This window comes from Glossina fuscipes, unplaced genomic scaffold, assembly GCF_014805625.2.
Source record: "Glossina fuscipes isolate IAEA_lab_2018 unplaced genomic scaffold, Yale_Gfus_2 0, whole genome shotgun sequence".
NCBI classification, from domain to species: Eukaryota; Metazoa; Arthropoda; class Insecta; order Diptera; family Glossinidae; genus Glossina; species Glossina fuscipes.
The window spans coordinates 33,035,438-33,061,498 of record NW_023998414.1 but is presented as its reverse complement, the minus strand read 5'-3'; the positions used below and the strand labels follow the sequence as shown (position 1 = coordinate 33,061,498).

The 26,061-nt window shown below is 32.3% G+C and overlaps 2 protein-coding genes across 5 annotated transcripts; one reads left to right on the top strand and one right to left on the bottom strand.

Annotated features, from left to right (window-relative positions):
* Positions 1-45: 45 nt before the first annotated feature.
* Positions 46-25,711, bottom strand: LOC119644821 (popeye domain-containing protein 3). 4 transcript variants are annotated; one of them, XM_038044596.1, is made up of 8 exons: positions 25,305-25,711; positions 22,905-23,918; positions 7,143-7,300; positions 6,876-6,978; positions 6,660-6,809; positions 5,364-5,499; positions 587-619; positions 46-133 (listed from the first exon to the last, which is right to left on the bottom strand). In XM_038044596.1, exons 2-8 carry the CDS (start codon positions 23,541-23,543, stop codon positions 69-71), a joined length of 1,284 nt encoding a protein of 427 aa, XP_037900524.1. In that variant the 5' UTR covers positions 23,544-23,918; positions 25,305-25,711; the 3' UTR covers positions 46-68. The 4 variants fall into 4 exon arrangements, with proteins under 4 accessions (XP_037900524.1, XP_037900532.1, XP_037900517.1 ...); XM_038044604.1 differs by having other exon boundaries at positions 58-130; XM_038044589.1 differs by lacking the exons at positions 46-133; positions 587-619; positions 25,305-25,711 and adding exons at positions 4,548-4,835; positions 24,807-25,239 and having other exon boundaries at positions 22,905-23,775.
* LOC119644849 lies at positions 15,608-18,372 on the top strand. The gene is made up of 3 exons (XM_038044611.1): positions 15,608-16,586; positions 17,282-17,532; positions 17,711-18,372. The coding sequence occupies exons 1-3, from the start codon at positions 16,060-16,062 to the stop codon at positions 18,160-18,162; spliced, it is 1,230 nt and encodes a 409-aa protein (XP_037900539.1). The 5' UTR covers positions 15,608-16,059; the 3' UTR covers positions 18,163-18,372.
* Positions 25,712-26,061: the final 350 nt, after the last annotated feature.

Here is a 26,061-nt window from a genome sequence, read left to right as displayed (position 1 = left end):
ATTATTCACATCGTCATCATCATGATCAGTAGCAGCAGCAGCAGCAGCGGTAATAGTCTCAAACGCACTCATACGGCCGTCTCGTGATCAGTCTCATCTATGCGACCCAAACGCCACGAATTCGGATCTCCTACTATAAAAACATCCAAAACAACAATATGAAAATTTGACAATTCATTTAAGCAATCATGTACGCAACCGAATTTTTAAATTTTGTATTCAATTCAGTGAAGTTTTCTTTTTTCTTTTTATTTTTTATTTTTTTTTTTTTGAAAACGGAGCTCTGAATACAAATCAAACTTTGTCTAATTGTCATGCTTTTTATTTGAGAAGAAACACATCCAATAAGGAGTTAAACACACTCATATATTTCTGTTCAAGTGAATGGATTAATGATTGTACAATGTTCTTATTACGGCTGATGTGGCTGACCGGTGGTGGTGATGGTGGTGGTGGTGGTGGTGGTGGTGGTAGTAGTAGTTATGGGTTTATTAATGATATAGATAGATAGACGACATCATATATATGAGATGAAGAGGAGTAGGAGGAAGAAAAACAATATAAAAAATAAACTTGTATTACTCACCACTTTCATAATATTTTGATATCCGCGGCAAGGCTATGGGTGTGGTGATAAAATAAAATATATTAAAACAAAGTTATTCAATAACCAGAACAAACATTCGTGATGAGTGAACGAGAGAGAGAGAGAGAATAAGAGACAGTGTGATAGAAAAAGACAAAAGAGGTGGCGACATAGAACGCGAGAAGAAGAGGCAAAAATGACGAGCATTATGTACCAAATGTACATAAATGTGCAGATGTTTTTCTAGAGAATTATTTTAACAAAAATTTGCATTCGTTACTTTTCAACATTTCCTTCAAATTGATGTCTTATAACCGTTTCCAGCTTAGATATATAGAAAATTTTGAAAGCTATTCGACTGAAAAGTGAAACAAGTAAGAGAATCTCATTCGGTCGTGTCCCAATCCTTTATACCTATGACCGTTATCCTAAAAAAAGACAAAAAAAAAAAAAAAGTAAAAGAATTAAATTTTCATGCCCTATCGTATGGAGTGGGCGCGTCTGCATTTTTTCTACTTTCAAAATAAAACTTTTTGTCTCATAGGCGAGTCCTTGGAAAGGTTGCAGTCACCTTAAAATTCTTTTGCAAATTCGTAGGCGCGGGAGAAACAGACAGATTAACAGTCAAAAAGATGGGTGCGCCTAGGTGCATTTCAAATTTGAAACTGGCCAAGAATTAATATATTTTATGGGATTTTTTAAGCCTCTTTTTGCGCCTCATAAAAGTATTGAAAAAAAAAAAAAAAAAAAAAATTACATTTTTATAAACAATATATTTGTACAGGTGTTATAGCCCCGCCCATAGAATATGGCGATATGATATTTTGTACTTCCGTCTGCTGTAATTTCTGGGTAATGGGCAAAAAAATATATATTTTTATAATCTTTTGAAAAGCAGACGTGTTCTCAGTTTAGGTAGTAGTAGTGTTACGGGCATCCTCAATACGAATCCGCGTGCTAGAACCTCTAAAGTTCCTGCCAACTTTGAAGTGGATAGGTGCATTCTTGCGGCCAGGAGATTGTCTACAACAGGCATTACACAGACGGACGTGCTTAAATCGATTTCGAATTTGATGCTAATCAAAAATGTATGTATCTACGTTTTGGGGTCTCTGTAACTTCCTTCTGCGTATTGAAAATGCCTTTATAAAATGAATATACCCCCTTCGGGTCTTTCGTTGATAGGCACAAAAATACTGGCGTTCTTTTTCTCTTCAATAATGATATGATATATAACAGTGGAGAGAGAGAGAGAGAGAGAGAGAGAGAGAGAAATCACACCGATATTTACTTAAATAATATTCTTTTTGTTGTTGAATTGAAGAAAATCGAAAATATTGAAAAATAACGAGTGCCAGTTGCAGTTATTTCATTCTCGTTGGTTCATACATCGGGGAAATGTAGCTATCTATAGGAGTACTTTCGGTTACATGAAGCAAATACACTTGAAGTATACACGAATATGCTTACATGAGCAAGTATTGGTTTCAATCAAGCGGCATCGAATATATTATAAGACTTGCTTTGTTTTCTAATTTCCTTATACTCGGAGGTCAAAATTTATAATACATTCATTCAATTCGTATTTAAAGGCTAAAATTGACTAACGCTATCTTTATCATATGTATGTTAGAGTAAATGACTAAATAATATTCGTTAGAATTAGTGTCACATAAACATATCAAATTTCAATTTCTAACTTCGATCTGTCCCGGAAGGCGGTTCATGATTACAAGCTGAATTTGTATAAGTTCGTTTGTATATGTTCGTTTATTAAACATAATAGATCGGTGGAATGCTATGGATTACAGGTAATAAGTTAAATACAAGTGTCGATGAATGAAAATATTTTCTCTACTTTAGTTTTATATAAAATAAAATTTTCAATTTTCATCTGAATTACTCTCCTTTCTCTTCCATTGATTGTTGTAAAACTACAAATAATTGTAAAGCAACCAAAAAAAAATTTACACAGTTTTATGCTTCTTGACTTTCCTGTCAATTGCAATTGAAAGTTCGAAAATTGATACTTGTATCTCGATATTTGTATCTCGATATTTGTATCTGGCGCCGTTGATTCAAAGCGATAGAATTGCGTATTTTTTTTTTTTATTTTTTTTTTTTTCGAAAGTTCGAGTCCGACATTAAAGGCGACAAGCGGTAATAAAATTATTTATATAGAAATAAGTAGAGAGAGAGAGAGAGTCATTAATTTGGAATGTTCTGAACGAGAGTAAACCATTCGATCGTGTATTTCTTATTTCGCAATCGAGAAGATTGCGAATGCAATATAAAGAAAAAAAATTGTAAAATTTCCTTATGGGAAATGTCACTGATAAAATGATCGGTCATGTTCAGTGTAAGTGTTTTTGATGTAAAGCGAGCGAAAAGGAGTTAAAGTGAGAAAATTAATATATTCAGCATGTTAGCTATTCTTTTTTTTTTTTTTTTTTCATTATTTATTTAATAACACATTGAGCAGAAATGAATTTTTATGCAATACAAGAAAACGAGAGCTCACATCAAAGGCCATCGGCTTGTAATCTTTTCTTCTTTTGTGCGAAAGAAAATTTAGATTCAATTGAAACATTTATTAAGAAAGGTTCTTCACTTAACGGGCACTGAGCAACGTTTTGGCCAAAAATTTATATGACGAAATCGAAGATGAAATATATAAATGTTTAATTGCAGAGAGCTTGAATAATATAAACTTGTAAGAAGCTTCTTGTGATCATGAGCTTTTATTTTATTTATTTATTTATTTTTTTTTGGGTTGTGAAAATGAATGCTGATGAAACGGTGCTGACGAAGCTTCCAAAGGCAACAATCGTCCAAGTGGGACATGTAATAGAGAATAAAATTTAAGGATTACGCTATTGATTGGGAGCCACTACAATCATTTACAATAATTTCTGGCATTTACTTTCAAAAACTAATGAGTCTGGATAAAGAAATAAGGAAAAAAAAAATAATAATAATAATAATAAAATAATTTTAAAAAGATTTTTGTATTCGCGGATGACATTTTCTGGCCACAGGTGGGAAAAACTCAAACATTGTTTGGGCGATCGTTTTGTGTCTCCTTTACATTATTACGTGAGCATCGTTTGATTGCCAATAATCTCAAATTTTGCCAAACCTTTTGCATTAGGAGGCTTTCATTGACGATCTTGACTTGAGATCGTACTTGATTTAATTTTTCGCTTATAAAGAGTAACAAGTAAAGATATTGTAATAGGCCACGGCCAACCACTTCGCTTAATACATTTATTCATTTTACGACGTTATAGTACGGTATAAAGTGTTAGTTAGGAGATGGTCGAAGAACCGATCCCATCTTAGTAAATTTTCGATAGCATTCGTGCATAGCGATATGCGGCGTAATCAAAAGACTACATGGGCAGACATCAGACGGGGAGGCAGGCAAACAGATAGATCATCAGATTAGATAGATTCAGGAATTGATCCGCAAATCCTTCTGAATGTCTCTCTATGTATATATCCGCAGTAACTTGAAATACCCCCTACTTAGTCGCGAATGATGTAGGATATAAAAATGTGAAATCATCAAGTTCACAGCTATGGTATGCCAGAACGTATAACTTCATATTGCTTTGTGTAAAAAGTGTGTGTTATTGCATTTTATAACGAAATTCCGTAATCACTTTGTTGTCTACTTTATCAGCATAGCTGCCTGCCTTCGTTAAAAAGCTAAATTGCTGCAATCGTTCTACATAAATCGTTTCAGGTAAAAATTTTAATCGTATTTTTCAACTTTAAAATTTCTTTAAATAATTTATTAATTTGGTAGTTATATATATGCGCGTGGGCGTAGGTGTATGTGTATGTATATATGTGTGTGTGTGTTTGTGTGTATATATGTGTGCATGTGTGTATATATGTGTGTGTGTATAAGTGTGTGTGTGTATATATATATATATATATAAATTTATGTATATATTTCTATTTACATTAAAAATAAGACAGTTATGAGTTTTAATAATTTAGTTTCTTTAGTTTCTTTTCTCATTTATTTAGCATGGCGAAGTTAGCTCATTAGCATCGGTACTGTTGTCCTCAATAATTTGATTCGCTTGACGACAACGCCCAACTATTGCGCTGCTTTGGTTATTAGACTTAGCTTTAGCATTGCTTGACAAGCCATCGATCGTTAACCCAGCCATAGGCTTTATCAACTGGAAATGTTTAGTAGTGTATGTACGACCCAATAATAAGGGGACATGCTCTTCTAAAATGGAATCAACAAAATAATAAATGATAAAAATCAACATCAAATCATAAATAAATATGAATAAAAAAAAAATATAAAAATAAAAATAAAAAGAAAGAAAAACAAACAATGAGAGAAAATAAAAAGAAAATTATTTGTATTATGTAAGGTGTGTATGTAGGTGTTTAATTGGCTAACATATGTGTGTATATGTGTCATTTCTTGCTTGCTGTACCTTTTTTTTTTTTTTTTTTTGTTTTTTTTTAAATACCAAAAAAAAAAAAAAATTTATAAATTTTTAAATAAAAATACATAATAATAAGAGCGAATGCATGCATGAGAACAATGCGTACGTAACGTTTTTACAACAGGCATCTCAACTAGAACTAATAATGAAATTAGGTTTATGACTCTACAGGTTGTTCGTGACTCTACATTAATTTATATAATATGTACATGATATTGTATTTTCGGTACGTGTCTTAGTTATGCTGGATATGTGGTGTGCTGTCCGGTGCAACAACACCTTGATAAATTTATACATACCTTGAAGCTGCCTATTTATTAAAGCTGTCAGACTGTGTCCTTCGATGCTCTTTTTCATTATAAGCATTGGTTTGTCTTCCGCATCATCGTAACCGCCTGACGGCAAAAAACCGTTGCTGGCAATTGATTCACTAACCTGAGATATAATTAAAACGTATACCAGTGTTATACATACATAAATATATATACATAAATATATATATATATATATATATATATTTTGTTGACAGGATTTTTTTTTTTTTTTTTTTTAATTATATATATAAATAAAAATATGTATATGCGTCGTATGGATATGAGATATCTGCTTTATTATCGTATTTGTCACTTATTGTAGGAAGAATTTTATGATAGAAAATCGGTTTATAGCTCTTGATATCGTGTAAAGACGATGGCTATCGATTATCGGCTCACTGTAACAAGTACTGAGCTTACCGAGCTACCGATCAATTATGCATTTCTCTTCCGATCGCATGAAATATCTTTCGAGTAATGCATTCAAATTACGATCAAGTTAAATCCTAGTCGACAGCTATGAACCGGTTACTACATATATTTCCAAATTGACAAATAATCTTTCGCAGATTAAGCTTGAATTATGGTCCCAATGTATTTGAATTTGGTTATTTAAACTTTTTCAACATATATTACTGCCTACGCCCTTGTTTCGTCCGTTTGTATTTGCATGGAATGTAATGCACTAGCATTGACTAAACAAATTTTTTGTTCCATGTAGCGACTTGCAAAATCTCACTGCAGACATCTACGCTTAGGATTCTATGAAATTCTGCCGTCTACATTGGCTTGGTGCATCGTGCGCGCCCGACGCTATAATGTATTCCTCCAGGTCTTTAACTGGTATCTGATTCGGGAGACGTACGCTTAGTGTTCACACGCAATATGGAGGAACGTTTCCACCGTCCCATCGCAAAATCTGCGGTGTTCGAGATACACCCCTTTTTCTAAGGGAAAATTATCGCTTCATAGCCTTGTCATGTATGAAAACATTCTTAGTTTTGGTATGATTTTGCCGATTATTGTTACGGCCTGTAACGCACTAACAATAACGTTTAAGAAATGTCATCTTTTAACTATTGCGAGCAGATCATACCAAATTTTCAAATTTTACTTATGGCAATCACTAACTAAGATTTAATTACTATGTCAATTTTTTTGGTGCGTAAGGCCGCCCAAGATGTATGTTCAACAACAAAAATATGTATATGCATTAGAAAAGCTCTTCGGGATTCTACAAAATTACTTTAAACAATAATTCGCGACCGAATTGATGCTTACCTGAGTCACTTGCATTAATTTCTTGACAACATCTCTGCCTAATATGTGATCGAATACTGTTTGCAGAAACGGTTCCGCCATAATGGATAATTTTAGCTTATCTCTATGCCAAATTAATACCCTTGACTCTTCCATGGCCATAATTGACACCTGGCAATGGATTCATTTTAGCTTTAACATGATTAATACATGATAAGTTATATAAGATATATATACCTGAAAATAGTCATCTGTGGATACACCAAACCATTCTGGAGAATCTAGGAACTGATGGGGAAATACAATATGTAACGCTCGTTGATTTTGTGAGACAACCAATCTGCAAAGCAAAACAAGAAAAGTTTTCGTTTTTTTTTTTTTTTTTTTTTTTTTTTTTTTTGCATCTTTCTACATTTATTAAGAACAAGTATTATGTATACAAGCGTACACGCGCCCGCACGCATGATTGTACACACACACACACAAACACACACACATACTTACTTTCCTGACAGAACCAACGACAGACTGTCAACTTTGGTAACTTTTTCTTGTGCATAAACCTCTTGATATTTAAGGGCACGTATGACTTTCATGCAGTTTAAGACTTTCTTAAATTGGTGTCGCGATACACGCAATGGTTTGAACAGAGATGCATAAACCTAAAAAAAAAAAAAAAAAAGTAAAGAACAAATGAACCATCCATTATAGTTATTAATAAACGTTTATTTACTTATTTTTTTTTATTTTTTCTTATTTTTTTATTTTTTGTCAAATTATAGAAAATTACAGTTTGTATGAGAACTTGTATGTATGGGTTTTTAATTCATACATTTCGTGTGCATGTTAAGAATTTCAGGAATAAAAAAAAAACAAAAAAAAAAAAAAACAAAAAATTCAGCAGAAATAACTAAAAGTTCGATGACGCCTGTCAGTTAATCTTTACTTTGTTGAAAGTTTTTAATTGTAATCTAATCGTTCCGACGTAAATGCGTTTAAAACGTATCTCTCTCTCTCTCTCTCTCTCTCTCTCTCTCTCATAAACATTGTCCTACATAGTTAGGTGATAGATGGAGGTGTAGCAACGACAATAACGAGAACAACAATAATAATGACAACAATAATAATGAGAATAACAACAACAGCAATAACAATAACAACAACAACAAGATATTATTTATGTATTTAACGTTTTTCTCATAAAAACATTCCATCTATCAAAGATGGAATATACCAACTAAATGCAGCTATAAAGTGCAGACATCACTGATAATGGCCGAGTCACGTACGCCACACAGCCGCTAACAACAACATTTGTTTCCCCTGAATTTGTGTGAATTTCAGTTCTCACACAACAACACCGCACAGATAAATTGCAAGCGTAAACAATCAGGTTTACAACGTTCACTTATTGCAATTAAAAGCAAAAAAAAAAAAAAAAAAAAAAAAAAAAAATTATCATACTATAGTGCATACTGGAGCTCTCACTGAAACGAAGAGGAATGGAGGAACACAAATCGACACACGGACGCACACATATTCATAGTTATTATGAAGAATGGCTTGATACGCGATCCAGCAGACTACAAGAGATCATTAAATCACTTTAAGTGAAAAGAAACAAGCGCATATTTGTTTTCTCAGCTTAGCGATCATTTAGCTGAAAATATTCCGCTATAAAGACGTACGACGACATCTCGAAGAAATTGAGATATTTGGGTTTTAAATGAGAGAAAGATCGTAAGCGCTAAGACTCTTTCTTCCGCTCTCAAATCACAAACGAATTTTCCGTAATTATGTTGTAAAAGTAGAGAGCGTTTTGTTAAAGTCTGAGCGCAGCAATTGGCTCGGCTCTGCCTGTCAACGAAAAAGAAAATGGTCTCCGTTAGCATAAAACACTCTATCTGTTTCTACTTGCCGTCTTAATTGACTTTAAAAAAATCTGCTTAAAAAAATCCACTAACTCTTAACGGACTAATAATAAATGTCATGGACAGGACTGACGACAATACAACTATGTATTTTAAACTGGGTCGGTCTTTAGTTCTTTTTATATCAAACGATTACTCTACACTTATTATACATCATACACGCTAGACATGCAAAGGAAAGACAACTTCATACGTAGAAGTAGGTCGGTCTGTCGCATCCTCGAAAGAGTGTCAGTGAGCAGTGTTAGAAGAAAACTGCTGAGACGATATTTACATGTACAGAAAACAATCAGTAGTGCAACCAAAATCTTAAGATAGTAATCAAGATGAACACATATTTCTATAAACTAAGAAAAACAACAAACAAAAGTCACAAAAACAAACAAAAAGTCACTCTATAAAACCTACAAAAATAAACATATTGCGTCTGCACATAAACACATGCGAAAATTCTACGGTTCGCAGTTGTTTTCCGTTTGCTCATGTGTTGAACGCATTAAGAGAATCGTATATTAATTATAAATTAATGTAAAACAAAAAAAAAAAAAAAACAATTCATTATGACATAAACATGTATTCATCAATTCCGTTCAACATACGTAATTTATTTAGTTTAAAAAAAAAATACATTTTTATTATTAAATGGAAACACTATCGCAAACCACTTTCTATTTCGTTGCTTTGGTTTCATTTCCTTTTTTCTCCAAAGGTTAATCCACTTAACACAGCATAGAAATGCGCAATGCCAGATACGACATCCAACCCTTTAAAGTTGCAGCAGCTTGTGAGAACAACTGAAACTTACATCGTTCGAACAGCAGCATCTGAGTTATCAATAAATGAAATTTCGCGAAAATTGATTGTGCGACGACAAGTCCGTTGATATTTCCATTCTCTGCATATTCATGAAAACCTATTGCCTGAAGCATTGTATACTTGCATTTGAAGTCTTCCGTAAGACATCTTGCTATGCGCGCGAAACACCGCTTGGTCGCTTATACGTAAGACGAACTTCGATAGACTTTCCTTTTTTTTTCTTATTTCATATAGATATTGAGAAATGGAAAGGCCATTGGAAGAATTTAGAAAATTTGTCCAAACGATGTCCGAGGAAGCAAAGAAAAATGAATTGTTAACCACTTACTGCATATTGGATTACCTTAAAGTTATTAAAAGTTATTAAAAGTTAATGTAATTCATAATTCATCTATCTATTCGATATCGTGAATTCATAAAACCTTCGATTTTTTTTTAGCATCTGTACTAGGCGATGGTGTTCAAAATATTAATCCATCCGATCCAAGTTTCTCAAGTCGCGAAAGTTTAAAAAATGACATTTTCTTTCATATAAGGCCTTTTCCAAATAGGCGTGGTCGTGGTGGTGGTAGTAAAATTGATTCAATATAGGTCATTTTCAATGGGGTTCGTCTATGGATCAAACGGACACCTCACTGTATCAAATGTTGTTAGAGTATCTTTAAAAATTGCGACCACTATGCGGATTGAAGGCAAAGACCTATAGACAAACATCAGATAATGGGACAAACGTACAACAAATAAGCCTAAACTGATTAAGAAAGTTATTCTAAATGAATTGATGGAATAAAAGCAGCGTCTACCTTAAGCTCTTGTGGTTGTTACATACATCCAAAAAAATATAATACATTCTGCAATAGAAGTGTTTTCGTGTATAATGAGAATAGCATACCAATTGATGGCTATCCACAAGATTCTGTCATCTGCGCCGTAGAGATGTCCGTTATATCGATTTACATATTCATAAATGCTGTCCTTTAAAGGTTAAAGGTAATATTTAATTTTTTTTTTGGGTTTGTAGCTATAGTGAGTGCTCAGTCGGCAACGACATACCACTTACCGATTGGGCACAAATCCACTAGGCTACGGGCTCTATCTCCCTATTTCTTTCTCTTTCCTTTCTTCTGGGGATATCTCCTGAGCGATTGGCCATATTTAAAAAAAAAAAAAAACCTTTAACTTTAAGTAACTTTATAATTAAATTTAAAATCCCATTTCTATAATACATCATTCAATAAGTCTCGGGTAGCATGGTTGAGAGGGCCGTTCTAATTTCTGGATAGTACCAACGTTCAAACGTTCAAACGTTCATCGTCTATCCTAAAACGGGTTGAAGGATCAATAGCGGATATTATGTAGCATTACAAATGCATTTGAATAACGATCGCAGACTTATTGAGCGATGTAACATTTTTGAAGGTACATTTTTAGATGACAACTTAGCAATGATTTTATTATAATATAAATAAATATTCTTTTATAAGTGCTAGAACAAAATGTTCTCTTTTGCACAAAGAACATAGGTATATAAATATTGTATATGTATAATAATGTATTCCTGTTTAAGCAACAACAAAGAAGCCCTTCCCAATCTCATGTTGTTAAACTCATCGGCTTTAGCATAAAAGGCGGAATGAGATCATTTAAAATACTCGATAATTCGTGCACTTGGACGCTCCGAATATAGATGGACCTTGCAGTGAAGCTTAGCTAAGCCGATATCCCTTTTACATAAGACAAGGCAGTTTTACTTTCTTGCTTATTCTTGTTTTCTACGTTTTTTGCGAAAAACGAATCGTCTCAGTTTAAATGAATTATGCAATTTTTACAAAAATATTGCTATGATAATAAAGATGAAATGCTTTCGACATCATATGTCATCATATTGATCAGCGTTATATTTCATGCTGACTTTTGCATATATTGTTCTCTTGCTACACTCGTCGTCGTCGGATACAAAAATGAATGAAGAATGCCAAAATTTGCCAAACTTGGCACACGAGATTCCGTCCCCTTTTACATTTCCCTCTCCTTTTCAATACTTTCTGGCCATCATCACCGTACAATGCACACAATTTAGGGGACGCATCCCTTGAGTGATTGGTCATAAAAAACAACAAAAAAAAAAAAAACTACAGCATTTTTATTTTTTTGATTTAAATTGGAAACTGAGTGTATACTCACTCATATTTAACGTACTCAGCTTACGTATATTAACAGGAAAAACACACACCTATAAAAACTTGATATATAAATATATTCCAGGGCCACTTAAAAGTTCATCGTAAAAATGCGGATAATATAGAATTATAATAAATGACATTGTAGAAAAATATTTCATATTTAAAGATCTCTTTAAAAGTGTATTTATGTGTAAAAATACCAAACACGCCCAAGTTTAATTACTTTTTAATATTCTCCTATAATAGTACAGTGTTTTAGTGTCGAATATTATTTTTTACGTCTTCTTATTAGAAATGTGCGGTCACGGGACAAGTTGAAGTTGTTGAAGTTGGCACGAGGCGAATGCATGCTTGGCTTGGGGGGGGGGGAGGACCAAATCACACTCTTCCTTTCCATTATAATACGATTATATACGTTTGATATCGTGCATAAATGTAATCATGTCCGGTAAAATCTTCGTCTTCTTTTAGCAACAACCGACTTGTTGATCACTCTTCGATCTTTATTAATCTCTACACTCAAATATATGGGGATGTCAAAGAAAATGAAAAAAACCTAACATTGAATAGCACAATGAAGAGATTAGGAATCTACATATACAGATAATAAAAGCTTCTTCTTCTTCTTCTTCTTCTTCTTCTTGTCTTTTACACGAAACCAATGACCTGCAGTAATAGATTAGGCGATTCTGTATTTTGTAATTAAAAGTAAATGAATATTTGAAAATTCATTTTCATTATGCTTTCTCACTGCTCCATTACTTTTCCGGTACTAGAGAAGCAAATTCATTACTTTTCATCACCGTCGGTCTTTAGACGCGCTGCCGTATAGCGTCGGTCTATAAAACAAAGTGATTTCTAATCGTTTCGCTACGGTGTAGAAAGGGACCGAGTAAAGTGAATTTCATTTACACTAACCTGTTCTAAATTATTCATTTCTATATGCAAATAATTAACGCACATAGACATACATGTGCATTTGAAGTGATATGAATACCGTCAGACCATAAAATTTGCAATTGCAAAAAAAAATTAAAAGTTTATAATTTTATATAAAATTGATTGCATCGATTGATATTATAAATGATTCAAATTTTAGATTACATCGCGATACGAAGTTCAATTGCTGTCGCTGTCCTTTGGAATTTATGCATACGTGCGCGGAGGGGGGTACACAAAAATGACGTAAATTATATATATATATATATATACATATATATATATATACATATATAAAATGAGTATCGAGTATGCAATATCTTTAGATATTACACTGTTTAATTACATTGCTATCAATCAATTACTTACTAATATTTATTAAATGGTAAAACAAGGAAAGCAAACAAGAATCGTACCTTATATCATACAAAGGTATGAAGAAGATAAGATAAACTATTAATTAATAATGATGGCCACTTAGCACGTAGTATACTTGGACATGTCAAGAATTATTTATTTAAAAAACAACAACAAAACAAAAATCAATTTAAAACGAATTTTAGTTACTCAGCACCTCGAAATTAAAATATTAATTAATCGACTAAAATTACTCTTTCTATTTATAACCCATAATCCACCCATCAAGCTTAGAGATACATTCATTTTGTTAAAATTTCAGCAACATGGAGAAAGCATGTTGCACCTCACACACTTGATGTAATATATTATCTTATTCCGTATAGATGGTTTTTTTTTTTTTGTTTTGCCTCAAATTTGGCAAAAGCATAGCACAATTGTTGCAAAACGACAAGTCACTATTGAAAATTGGTCAAATATCGGTGGAAGGAAAACAGTGAGCTGAGAACAATTTTGATTATCAAAGTAAAAATTTCTTTCGATTCTTTGCCCATTACTTATAAAATAGATGTAAAAAAAAAATGTCCCATTTATTATTATCTTAGTATCTGTAGAAAACTAGATCCATGCAATACTATAGAATACCAAAGTATGCAAAGATCAAATGTTATGGGGTGTAAATGATTCGGCAACAGCTGAATATAACAATTCTGACTTGTTAATAAATAACGCAATTAGTTTAAGAGAGAAAAACAAAAGAGAATTTTGATTCATTAAAAATGCATTTTTATATCCTATCACTAGCTGGTGTTTAAATATATAAATAAAAGATTTTCATCACATTATGATTAAATTATCACATATTTCACTAGTTATGGATACACGACAATATATTGCGATTGGACAATAAATCGGATATCATGTATTTAGGATCAAAAAGATTATCGAAATGCTTTAGTTGAAATCACATTCGAGTAAAAACATTTTGTAATACTCGAATAAAATATAGATATGAGGATATGATCTTATTTTTTCTAGCCCTTTCGTGGAGATTAATGGGGAAAAAATGTAGTTCAACTTTCTTGTTCTAAGCGAAATTCGAACTCATAACGCATTCACATAATTAGAAAGAGATTCCATTATTCGTTCAGATCTCTTTAAGGGTATATATAATAGTTTATGGGATTTCTGAGGCATTATTTTCAAAAAAAAAAAAAAAAAAAAAGGAAATTCTTCTAGTCACTAAAACGAGCGTAAAAAAAGTTCTTCGTATTAGCTTTTTGTTAACCTAAAATATTCGAACTCGTCATCCATAATTAAATTCCTACTGAATTTCGGATAAATGAAAGAAAGTCGCAAACCGTATTAAATTGAATTGAATTTGAATATCATTGACAGTGAAAAATGATGATGATGATGTCCTTTATCTATTCTATTAAAATCCTGCCTACGGGGGCATTGTCAATGCAATAGAGCTTCTCCGATAGAGAAATGTTATCGATCAAGTGTTATCGAAAGTTATCGAAAGAGAACTTGGCCACCCGAAGGCTCTGAAGCTCGTTTTCCTTAAGAAGGCGAAGAAAGATTATAAAATTGCAAAGTTTACCTAGCTTTTGTTCATTTTGACTTGTAATCAATCACTTCTAGACTGATTCGATTGAACCAGGCAAACAAGCAAGGCAAGGTCCTGGCATAAATTTAGTGACGACAGTATGAAATCATAATCGGAAATGTACACAAATGTGTAAAATATGCCAAGATCGTTGTTAATTATCTGTGTTCTCATCGCCTGTCTTTAGGCAAGCATGTGTTTGGCCAAGTAGTATATTGTTTGGCAAATTCAATATTTTTTTTTTTTTTTTTTCTTTTTTTGCTTTGTTTAGGGTTTCTACTTTTTTTTATTTTCATTTTTCATTATCTTTCTGTTGACAACAAAAATTTGTTTATATCAGTTTAGTGCACATTCAACGGGAGTCTTGCATGCGATTGTGTGTGTATATGTTTTTAGTGTAAATATTTGATTCAACGGCGGCAGTAAAACCCCTATTTGTCGCTGAATTGCTTTTATGGAAGCATGTGATTGCAGCTTACACGCTTTATATATATATATATATATATATATATATATATATTGGGGGCTATAAATTTTTCTTATAAGAATTTCAAAACATTTATAATTCATTACGTGTGCTGTATATAGACGTCAATGGAAGGAAAAAGGAAATAAAGTGTAAACATCATCCAAGCAATCGTTCTTAACGATCAATGGTTCAAAGTTTTCTTTTCTGCTTTTTTTGGTTTTTTTTTTTTTTTTTTTTTTTTTTTTTTGTTCAAATTTGTAAAGAAGAAGAATGAAAGTCAATCGGCTTGTAGGCATTCTGAGCTTTAATTATATGGGCGTGGTAACGGGAGGAGGAGCGAGAGACTAAAATTTACTCGAAAATCACTTGGTATCTAGCAGCCATTGCGCGAGGGCATAAAATCACTAAACTCCAATGGTAATGGGATCTGGATTAAGAGAGAACGCAAAAGAGAGAAGGGAGAGAGAGGCAGAGAGAGAGAGAGAGAGAGAGAGAGAGAGAGAGACATTATGATGAATATTAATGATGATCTTGTCAATTAATTCATTTGCTTAAATGAGAGTCACACAATTCAGCAAATATGCTTTGAACGAAACGATGACACAAACCGTAAATGAGCGTAAGTAACTTTTTTTTTTGTTTTGTTTTTTTGTTTTTTCGTCTGCCAATGCTCTATAGAAACAGCAATCATTTGAGAATATAAAACATTGCAACCGATTGCTGGATAAATCATTAGCATTTGTTTGTTCATCGCGTGAAAGTCGTCTGCTGTTCTCTGTACGCAACTGAATATAAGAATAGAAAGAAACAATATAATATTGTGTGTGAATAAAGAAATCGAAAGAGCAGCACGACTTATTTATTATATTATAGTTAGCATCATTAAAAGAAGAAGAAGAAAAATTCGTGCAAAGGAACGCATCTAAGAAATTTACTTGATATTTATTATTCTTAATAATAATAATAATAATTGTTTATATCGAGTGTCTGTCTCTTATTCAAGTAAAACCAAAGAGCTCCATTATCGTTAAGTGAAGCGTTATTTTAATAATATTTTTTATTGTTTTCATACGCGTGTGAAATATATATTAAAATCAATTTAAGCCAATAAATAATGTGCCATAATTCGATATTAGAAAACGAGCAAATCGACAAATGCGTCGAAAATGGTATGCCGCAGAAAATCATCAAGACATTAAAATTTACAATGAGGAAGCGGGTAAAGGAATACAATACTAAACAGCATGAGGAAAAAATTAATTCAACAACAAATGTACTGCATGTGGATAATAATGTTGAATTGGATGTAGCTTATGCTGCCGAAGATACTCAATTAAATAAAGATTTTGTTGGTATCGAGTCGTCGTCGTCATTGTCGTCGTCATCGTCATCATCATCATCATTATCATGCATTGGTGAATTGAAAATTCCGAAAATGTGTGGTCGCTTTCGTCAAGCTCAACTAAATAAATTCGAAACACCAATAACTAATATCTCTGATCATCATTATCAATCTAATGGAATGATCAAGAAGGCGTCTTTTAACGACGATCCATTGGCGAAAGTTACTCAATCGACTAAAGAGTTTCTATTACGTTTTCAACGCACTATCAGGAACATGCAAACCAGCAAAATTTATACGTAAGTGAAGAAACCACACTCCACCACCATCTAAATGTAAGAATTAGTTATTTGTAAACATGACATTAAATGACACCCTCCTTTCACTGATAATATATATATATATATATATATGGATGTGTGTTTATGCTTTTGCGGTTAAACAATGAAATTTTGACGACTTTTTATGAATTTTTGCATTTTTTCTCTTTCATTATTTATTTATTTATTTTTTTATATTTTTTGTTTTTTATTAGCCTTTGCCTATTACCTTATGCTCAATATAGAATGCTTTGCGGTAAGCATTAAGACACTTTCTGTTCTGTCTGATCAATACTCATGAAATTCTCCTTAGCGTGCTTGGCTGTACTTGTGTACACGAAAAAATACTCTTATGTCAGTTGACTGTTATTTGCATGCATACATAAATTTCTTATATATATATTTATATACATATTGTGTTGAGGGTCGCATAAATACCGATTTAAGGGGAAACCGATACCATGTTGAGGGGAATAGCGAATGTTTGTTTCAGTCCAATGAATAAAAGTTGCATGCGTTTTCGCACGTACGCCAGTCATTGTTTGCCATTAAAGCAAACAATTTCTTGCCGGCCGACGCCTGAATAGAATGCATAAATTCTCAGACAGACAAAGTTAATTTATATTATGCAAAATGTATATGTTTGCTATAGATATTCGGTTCTACTATTGCAGATTGCTGACGAAAACTACACAGCCCGCTCATATCATAGCCATCTGCATATTGTCGTTTGTATTGCTCGTTGTTTGGCCCGAACTTGTCGATTGGCAAACGACCAATCGTGACCTGGACCAAACGGTGGAGAGCCAACGGCACTGGGAGCCGAAAGAAAGAAGACACAACGAGAATACGATCGCATTACTCGTCTATTTGGGATCATTTGCTACACATTTTGGTGCTCAAATATGGATGACCTTTGTCTCAGGTGTGTGACAGCGTAACTGCAAATGATCTAACATATTGATATATATATATATATATATATATATATATATATTGATATACATATATATATATATTGATATACATATATATATATATATATATATATATGTATATGTATATAGGAATTGAATTTCATTTTTCATATTATTTTTTTACAGGTCTATCGTTATATTTTTCATTACCTCGCCATATGTTTGGTATGTGCCAGCAAATACTCTTCCCAAAATATTTTGCACTCAACGCGATGCTCAGTATTGTTATGCTCATACTTTATGTGAAATATTTTTTAACGACTTGGACGTTAACTAAATGCGTACAGCTTGGCACTTTAGCATGTACCGGAGCGATCGAAGTCATTGTTAGATTATATCTGGCACCTACTTTGCTATTGTTGATGCATGAAAAATACAAGATTGAAGGAACTATTGGTAGCGGCAAAGAAATTGGTAGCCTTGTACAAGGAGATTTAGTGAATTGTCCGCATTATCAACGCATTCACAAATCTTTTCGTCGCTTGCATATGGCTGTTGCTGTTGGCAATATCCTAACATTGGTGGCCAGTTGTCTACATTTACACTATCTGGCTGCCCAAATACACATTGCCGTTTGAAGTGCAAATGCATGCAACTGCCGATTATCGTTACGTTATAGCCGGCAATCAATTCATCTTTAAGAACATATTACATTAAATGTTATGAAATCTTAACCAAAAATTTTACATGCATTTCTAGTTAAGTTAGATAGACTGTGTTTTTGTGTTATTTTAACACATAAAAGCAACCCCCCCCCCCTACACCACCACCCAACTCACTCTGCTACATATCACGTTATATGCGTACAATGCGAAAATATGTATGCATGTATGTATGTATCTATTGGCAAAATGTAGCTATATAAAAAAAAAAAAAAAAACTGAATGAATTCTTGTTTTTTTTTTGTTTTTTTTTGTTTTTTTTTTTGCTTTGTTTAAATTAGATAAGTAGATATCGCATAATTTAATATATTGTAGTTAGCAAAATTGTATTTAACCTAATTTTTGGCCTCTAATGGGTCAATTTAATCTAGCATTTTATGTACGTATTCATATACGAAAATACGATTGCAAAGTATTAACGAATTTATGCCAAACGTTATTTTCGCTTTTCATTAAAAACAAAAAAGAAAAAAGAGAAAAAGAAAAAAAAAAAAAATTTAATAGATCTGTGATATCTCTTTCGAATCATTAAACGAGTTGACACCCAAATCTTTTATGATTATTACATTACAATATATATATATATATATATATATATATATATATAACTTTGTTCATATATATGTTTCATTTACAACATAACTGTATCAAAAGAAAAAAAAAAATTTTATTTAAAAAAATTTATTTAAAAAAAAATCTCTGCGTGTTTTTCTAGTTTTTCAATGAGGTAAATAAATTAACCCAAATCTCTTTGAACTTCTCACAACAAACGACATACGGAGGAAATCATTTGCACTAGAACAGAGAGAAGAGAGTGTTAGATATTCTAAATTAGATTCACGCAATTTTAAATCCATGTATGCAGTTCATTTAATCAATTTGCACTCAAATTGCTCCGACATTGGCGACTAATTAACACAATTCTTATTTTACGAAATACTATTCCTATGCCTACTGCGTTTGTAACGTACAGAGACAGAGACAGAGACAGAGACAGAGACGCATATATTTCACACACACCTTCCATTCAATTTTGCCGAAAAGAAGTTCATGATCGCGGAACGCCGTCATTTAAATGAAAGTTCAAAGTATCCTTGCAGCCTACTTTCGAAATTGACAAACAGATAATAATCAAAGCTGGCAACAGGCGGGGAGAAAATTTTATCGTTTTAGTCATCGATTGCGTTCAATATCATCGGTGTCTGTACGACTTCCTTTCACACATAACATCGTCACCACAAAACATCAACAAGTTTTCTTCTTTGCACGGCAAAATATTGGTCTTAACGCTTTCCAAGTCAACGGGCCATCGCTAAAAGCCGTATTTAATTAACGCACAATATTCGAAAAACTGCCCTTGTTTCGACACTAGCAAACATAGCATCATTAAGGTCACAGCACGTATCTCGTAAGAAAAAAAATATATATATATATATATCGAAATTATATGAAGTTTTGACAGGAATCGTTTAAGATTTTGAACTTTTCAAAAACAATATGCATTTCTTGTTAGACACGACGTTCGACGATCAATCTCGCGAATTATTGATCTGCTCATGTTGAAGCTTTAATAAAAAATCGGCATAATTCGCCTACAAATACGGCGAAGAAAAGGCAGCTCATAGCCTATAGCATGTTTTGATTAAAAAATCTTGTATTAATATTTTTTGGAAATAATTAAAGGACCAAAGTAACTATTGATCCCGATCGTACAATTGACATGCTCTTGTTTGATCAAATATTTTATATTTTTAAAATATTGGTTTAAGATGCGGACACAGTTTCGTTCTTGCTTGTTCAGATGTCTGACTTTTCAGAGTTCTTGAAAAGTTTAAAGCGGACCATTTCGTCGGTACATATTTAATTTACTTCCCAAAAATGTTATTATTTTTCAGTTTCCATTATAAAAAAATTAGAAATTAGATTTCCTCCCCATATAAGGTCTTCAGGATAACATCTATATATGTATTGGGATGTGAAAAATAGATCTATATATGACCTAAATTGCATATCATTCATTATTTTGCTCGACCGCTACTACGGACTAATTTTCACCATAAAATACTAAAAATGAAATCTTATTCTGAAGGACTTACTATTCGTGAGAAATCTTATATAAAGTGGGTTTCAAGAAATAGACTCAAACTTGATCCACTTGATTTTATTATGAAAAAATTACCCTTTTAGCATATAAAGATCTACATTTTCACACAAGGGTGATATACGGTGGCGGTAAGATTGACTTCTTTATCATTTTCCCGTTATGAACAAAATTTCACCACGAAAGATTGAAAATTGTATCATTTCTTCATGTAAAGATAATATGAGAGAGGAGGCTTTAAAAAAAATTCCCCAGGCGAACCAAGATTTCCGTAATTCAATTTAGAATGTCGAAGCGCTATTACTTTTGAAAATGACTCGTTATGATCGGAGGGGAGCGGGACTCGAAAAAATAGATCGGTCCCAAGTTCTTTTAATAGTGTTTGACCTTGCGCGAAAAAACATTAGTGTGAAAAATTTTACCAAAAAATTTTAAAAATTACGATATGTCGATTAAATTCAAAAATATATGGGCAGACATCAGATCAATAGATAGTTCTGAATCGATTGGTATAATAAAAGGTGGGTCCATCTTAAGTCCTTCTGAATGTTCCTTCTGAATATCGTATTTTAATATAATGGAAAAGAATGAATTTAACTATGTAGATGTACGATATTTAACGCTGGCCCATGGCCCAATATAATTTTTTTTTTTTTTTTTTAAGTTAACTATTTTAGATATGTTTGTAATCTATATTAAAATTCGAGTCCTCCATTTTCTATCAACTGAAAACCAATGAATTAAGCTCTATATATTTCTAGGTGAATGGCAGCAAACAGTGGAAATATCCAAACAGATACAGATCGATTCAGAAATTTATAGTTATCAAGAATTTTCAAGAGGTTGACAAATTGTACTTTCTTTTGAGGCTATCGAAGTGATCATGTTAAGCGACTGTAAAATGTTAACCGTAGTACAAGTTGCATTCTTAATAATTTAGCAATGAGTCTTCGTGGTCTATCAAAAGAGTACAGACTGAAGTTGTTGTTAAATGATCCCCACAGTTAAATTCTATCAGATTGCACTATGTATTGCACGATATTTAGGTAGAGAAAAAATTGTCATACAGAAACAAGGTTAAACAAGCTTCTAGCTGTAAGCCGTTCAGGGACACTAATTAAAACTCGATCTTCAGTAACAGTTATAGAAAAAATATTTACATTAATTGAAATATGTACTCAATAAAATCTTATTAGCTAGCCAATCAATGCCATTAAAAAGTCAGGTTAGTTTGAAGTTGCATTTACAAGCGAAAATTTAAATAAGTCCGTATTAATTCTTAAATGCATGCTGTTGCCAATTATCTACATTCGAGTTGCATATAACTTTATTTAAAACCTTAGTGTATGTATTTCCGGATGCAAGTTGCTAACCATAGACAAGGGAAAGAAAGAATTTGACATTACTTTTGGCGGCTAAGTTATATCTTCGTTTGGCATTTGAATGTGGCGGGTGAGATAAATTGATTATGTTACTTGGAAAAATATTTTCTCTTTTTTGGACTTTACTATAAAAAGGGATGATTTGTCTAATTGAAAAAGCAATTATTTCTTCTCTGTTGTCAGGTAAGCTATCAATATTTAACGTTGCATTTGAAAATTTTTTTTTTTTGGATATATGCCAGATTTTTGGGAAATATTTTAAGCGTCTAAATGTCTACATTATGCGTTTGTCACATAAGTAATAAAAAGCTGACGTTTTGCGCGTCTTTTGACTTATTTTGCTTTGCTTTTTAGAATGTTTAGGCGGCTACAAGATGAAGATGTCATAGATTTACTCGCAGGACTTGAAAATGGTGCTACTTATGAAGTTAACGCAGTTATGGATGATCTAAACAAAGTTAATTATTGCTCAGACGTATAAAATCTAAAAAAAACTGTTAAAGGATAATAATGATGATGGCGAAAAACAAGACAATGAAGATCGTTCCCCAATTATTCTTGATGTTGCAGCTCGCATATATGAATGCATGTATGGGCATATTTATGTATATGCGTATATATATTTATGTTGGATTAGCCGAATGCTTAAAAATACTGTAAACCTTTGCAATAAGTATATATGTCCCCATATTAGTAAACCGGTAAGGAATGTTTTTACACCGAACTAACAGATAATTTAAACGAGTAACAATTTTTACGGAAATACTTTCACGGGATAGAAAATTATAAACGGAATTCGGGAAAAATTATCAGCATTTTTTCATGCTTATCTCTAGAATGAGAAAGAGAGAAAGAAAGAGAGAGAGAGAGAGAGAAAAAAAGATGAAGAAATGAATTCCTCGTACTTTTCGTTCAGAGTACATATGTGAGTTATGTTATTTTTTAAGTAAGCGATAGTAGACTTTCATTTTGATGGTCGCATCTAACTGTTACGTTGTGTTCGTCTAATCTTAGTATTTTATCTATGAATTTACAAATTTCCAATGATTAGCATTTTGAATTTTAAAAGCATTTCTTAGCTAAATGTATTATTAATTTATTCGAAATATAACTTATATCTAGGTCAGCTTACGAATAATGAAGAGAAAAATGTTAAAATATATTGATCTACTCACCGCTTCGATTTCTCGGTCGAAACGGACCGGACGCAGTTGACATAGTATTACTATGAAATAGATGAAATTAACTCCAAAAAATAATCCCGACCATAGAACGAAATCTTGGGCGCAATCAATCATATAACCATACATGCCCAATAAAATAGAGCCCACAGTTAACATGGCACGTAGCCAAAGCGTTCCGTAAGAGCCGTGGGGAGCCAAAAATGCTAGTAAAAGAAATGCGTTCCCTAGTTGAAAATATAAGTGGTGAGGACGTTGCCATGTTACGCATTGTTCAATCGACCAGTCACCGGGATTGGCCGAACGTATTGTAGCGTTATTGTCCCACGATGACGATGTGGCGCCATTATTTGCACTCGTGCCACCACCACCGCCACTACCGCCTCCAGCGTCTGTACCGCCTGCCACTGCAGTCATAGTAGTCGATTCAAGAAGAGAAGTGCTGATAGCATTTGCAACACCAGCATGAATCACAGTATTAACATGACCAGCTGCGATACTATTGATTGTGGTTGGTGGTATGTGAACAGCAGCAACACTAACGGAATTAATTGCACTACCACTAATGGCTATTCCGGTATTGAGATTAGTTGTTTCTACCAGTCCCAAGGCCAGAGCACTAATCAGCAGCATCGCATGTAATTGAACGTTTGAAGAAGGACTCCCCGTTTTAATTTGTGCTATTTCAATGTCTTCTGCAAGTTATTGGATGACGTAATTTGTTGGACACTATGAATTCTGAAGATTTATTAAAAATTTCTTAAGCCTATCTTGACGAGAATAATTGAATCGGTTGAAGTATCGTAGTTGAAATGTTCGCCTTTGCTCCTCAAACATAGTTGTGTTTATATACAGTACGTTTTAGCTGTAAATGTAATAAGAAAGCTGTAGTCGCTTTGTAATCCATGTTATATACCCGCCGCCTAGAGTAGATATATGAAAGTCGCACGGATTTACGTTAATATTGAATGTATCAACGCGCGCGCGCCATTGCATTACTGCAGTGCTCTAATGAATAAAAAAAAAAAAAATGACGAAAATTTTCAAAACCGTCACTATTTCTTGTTTTGCTTAATATATGATATTTAAGCAACAATAAACGTCTTAGAATTTAGTCTTTCATATAAACGCTGAGGTGTTTGAAAATTAAAAAATAGACATGGATAAATGCATCTTAGATGAGCTTTAGAAAATCCATGGATATAAAAACACTATATCATATTCTTAGTGTGGTGGGTATAAAAAGACAAAACGCTCTTATGAATTTATTGAACTGGTCTATTAACCCTTTAAGTTTCAGAATATGTTCTCTCTATGTCGGCGGACTACAACATAAATAGTTTTGTTTATTATCTTCATATTCAAACGCTTAATTGGTGTGTCATATATATAATTCAAATTTGGTCACACAACGTACATAGATTTATAAGAAAAAAAAAAAAGCCGAAAAGCAAACCACACGCGAAAGCGGGTATAATACGTATAATACTCTGCCAAACCGAAAAGCAAGCTTAATACTTGTGTGTATACGCATACATATATATGCATAAGATATAACACAACATGACCATAACTATACATTTAATTATACATATTTATATACTTGCTTAATTTATATATATATATATATATATATATATATATATGCTATATATATATAGTGTGCTATATATATATATATATATAGTGTGAGATATATATTATAGTGTGAGATTTGGGCGAAGGTGAAATCATCTTTACCTTGCCTTCTACATATGTATTTAGTGAATTTTCAAAAACCGCTCCCGCCTGCACACATATTGTAAATTTTTATGTTAATATTAACTTTTAATTGAGAGAACCGCTTTCGAGTTAACTGACAAGTGCATTTATTTCCCTTGTCAAATAGGCACTTACCCGCGCGTACTCAATATTTGTAATTGGTTCTTGATGTAGGAAACTTAATTCTCTGACCCTTTTTTTTCCTGTCAAAATTTGACAAACCGAATGTTGTTCCAAAACATGACGCGAACTCATATGTTTTAGGCAAATTTATTCTTTTTATTATTCAATTGATATCCTATGTGCATGAGTATATACATAGATTAAATATATGCATGTAGGTACTGACGATGAAAGCCTTTATTGCTTAACTTATAATATATATAATAGGTAATATTGCAGTTAGATTAATAATCGCATATTTTATCGCACTGTGCCTTTAAGTCTAGCCGGAAATATTTTCGACATTACGCATGTGGTTACATTTTTATGTCTTGCATTAGAAATTCGATTTTTCAACATATTCTCATTGTCATGGAGATAATCAATTATTTAATTTTATGGTATATAATAAAAGATATATATATATATATATATAGTTTTATATATGCAATTTATGAAAATATATATCACCGTTATCCTTGCACTTTATTATTTAATTTATTCTATTATATTAGTTGAGTGCTCTGGTGTGTGCCATTAGACCAACAATAATAACTTTTAATGTCGTTTAAAAATTTACAACAAAACTTTTGATTGTAGTTAATTTCAAATACACATCTATATATATATTTATATATATTGTATATAGTAACAGTGTAGGTGTGTGCGTTCTAAAAATCAAAAAGTCTTATATTAACATTTGATTGGCTTTTTCCTCAATGCTCACTGGTCGATTTGGTCGTTTAAACTTATTGTAGTAATTATCACTGAAAACCAATAAATATTTCATATATATTTCATTTCCTGAATATACACAGTTAAACAATAACTATTCAAAAGAACTTTTTACGACACACAAACGCGAATAATATACATTAACAAAAAATGGTAAATGATTATTTTATATTCTTCTAATTGCAATTTGCTATCGCTGAAAATCTATTAAACTAGTGATAGCAATTTATAAATATGATGCCGAAATAAGCTGAGCATGATGTATTATCGTAACAATCGATTATGTTACTTCACTGACTACGGAAATAACAGCTGTTTTATTGGCAGCTGTTACTTAGCATAAAAAATTATTTTATTTTTTTTTACTCGCAAATGCAAGTAAGAGACAAGAATTTAATAACTTTGAAATTTTAAAAATGTTCGGAAATATATAAAATATTGAAATGATATTTACATAATTTTATTTTATTTGATTTTATTTAAAAAGCCACTG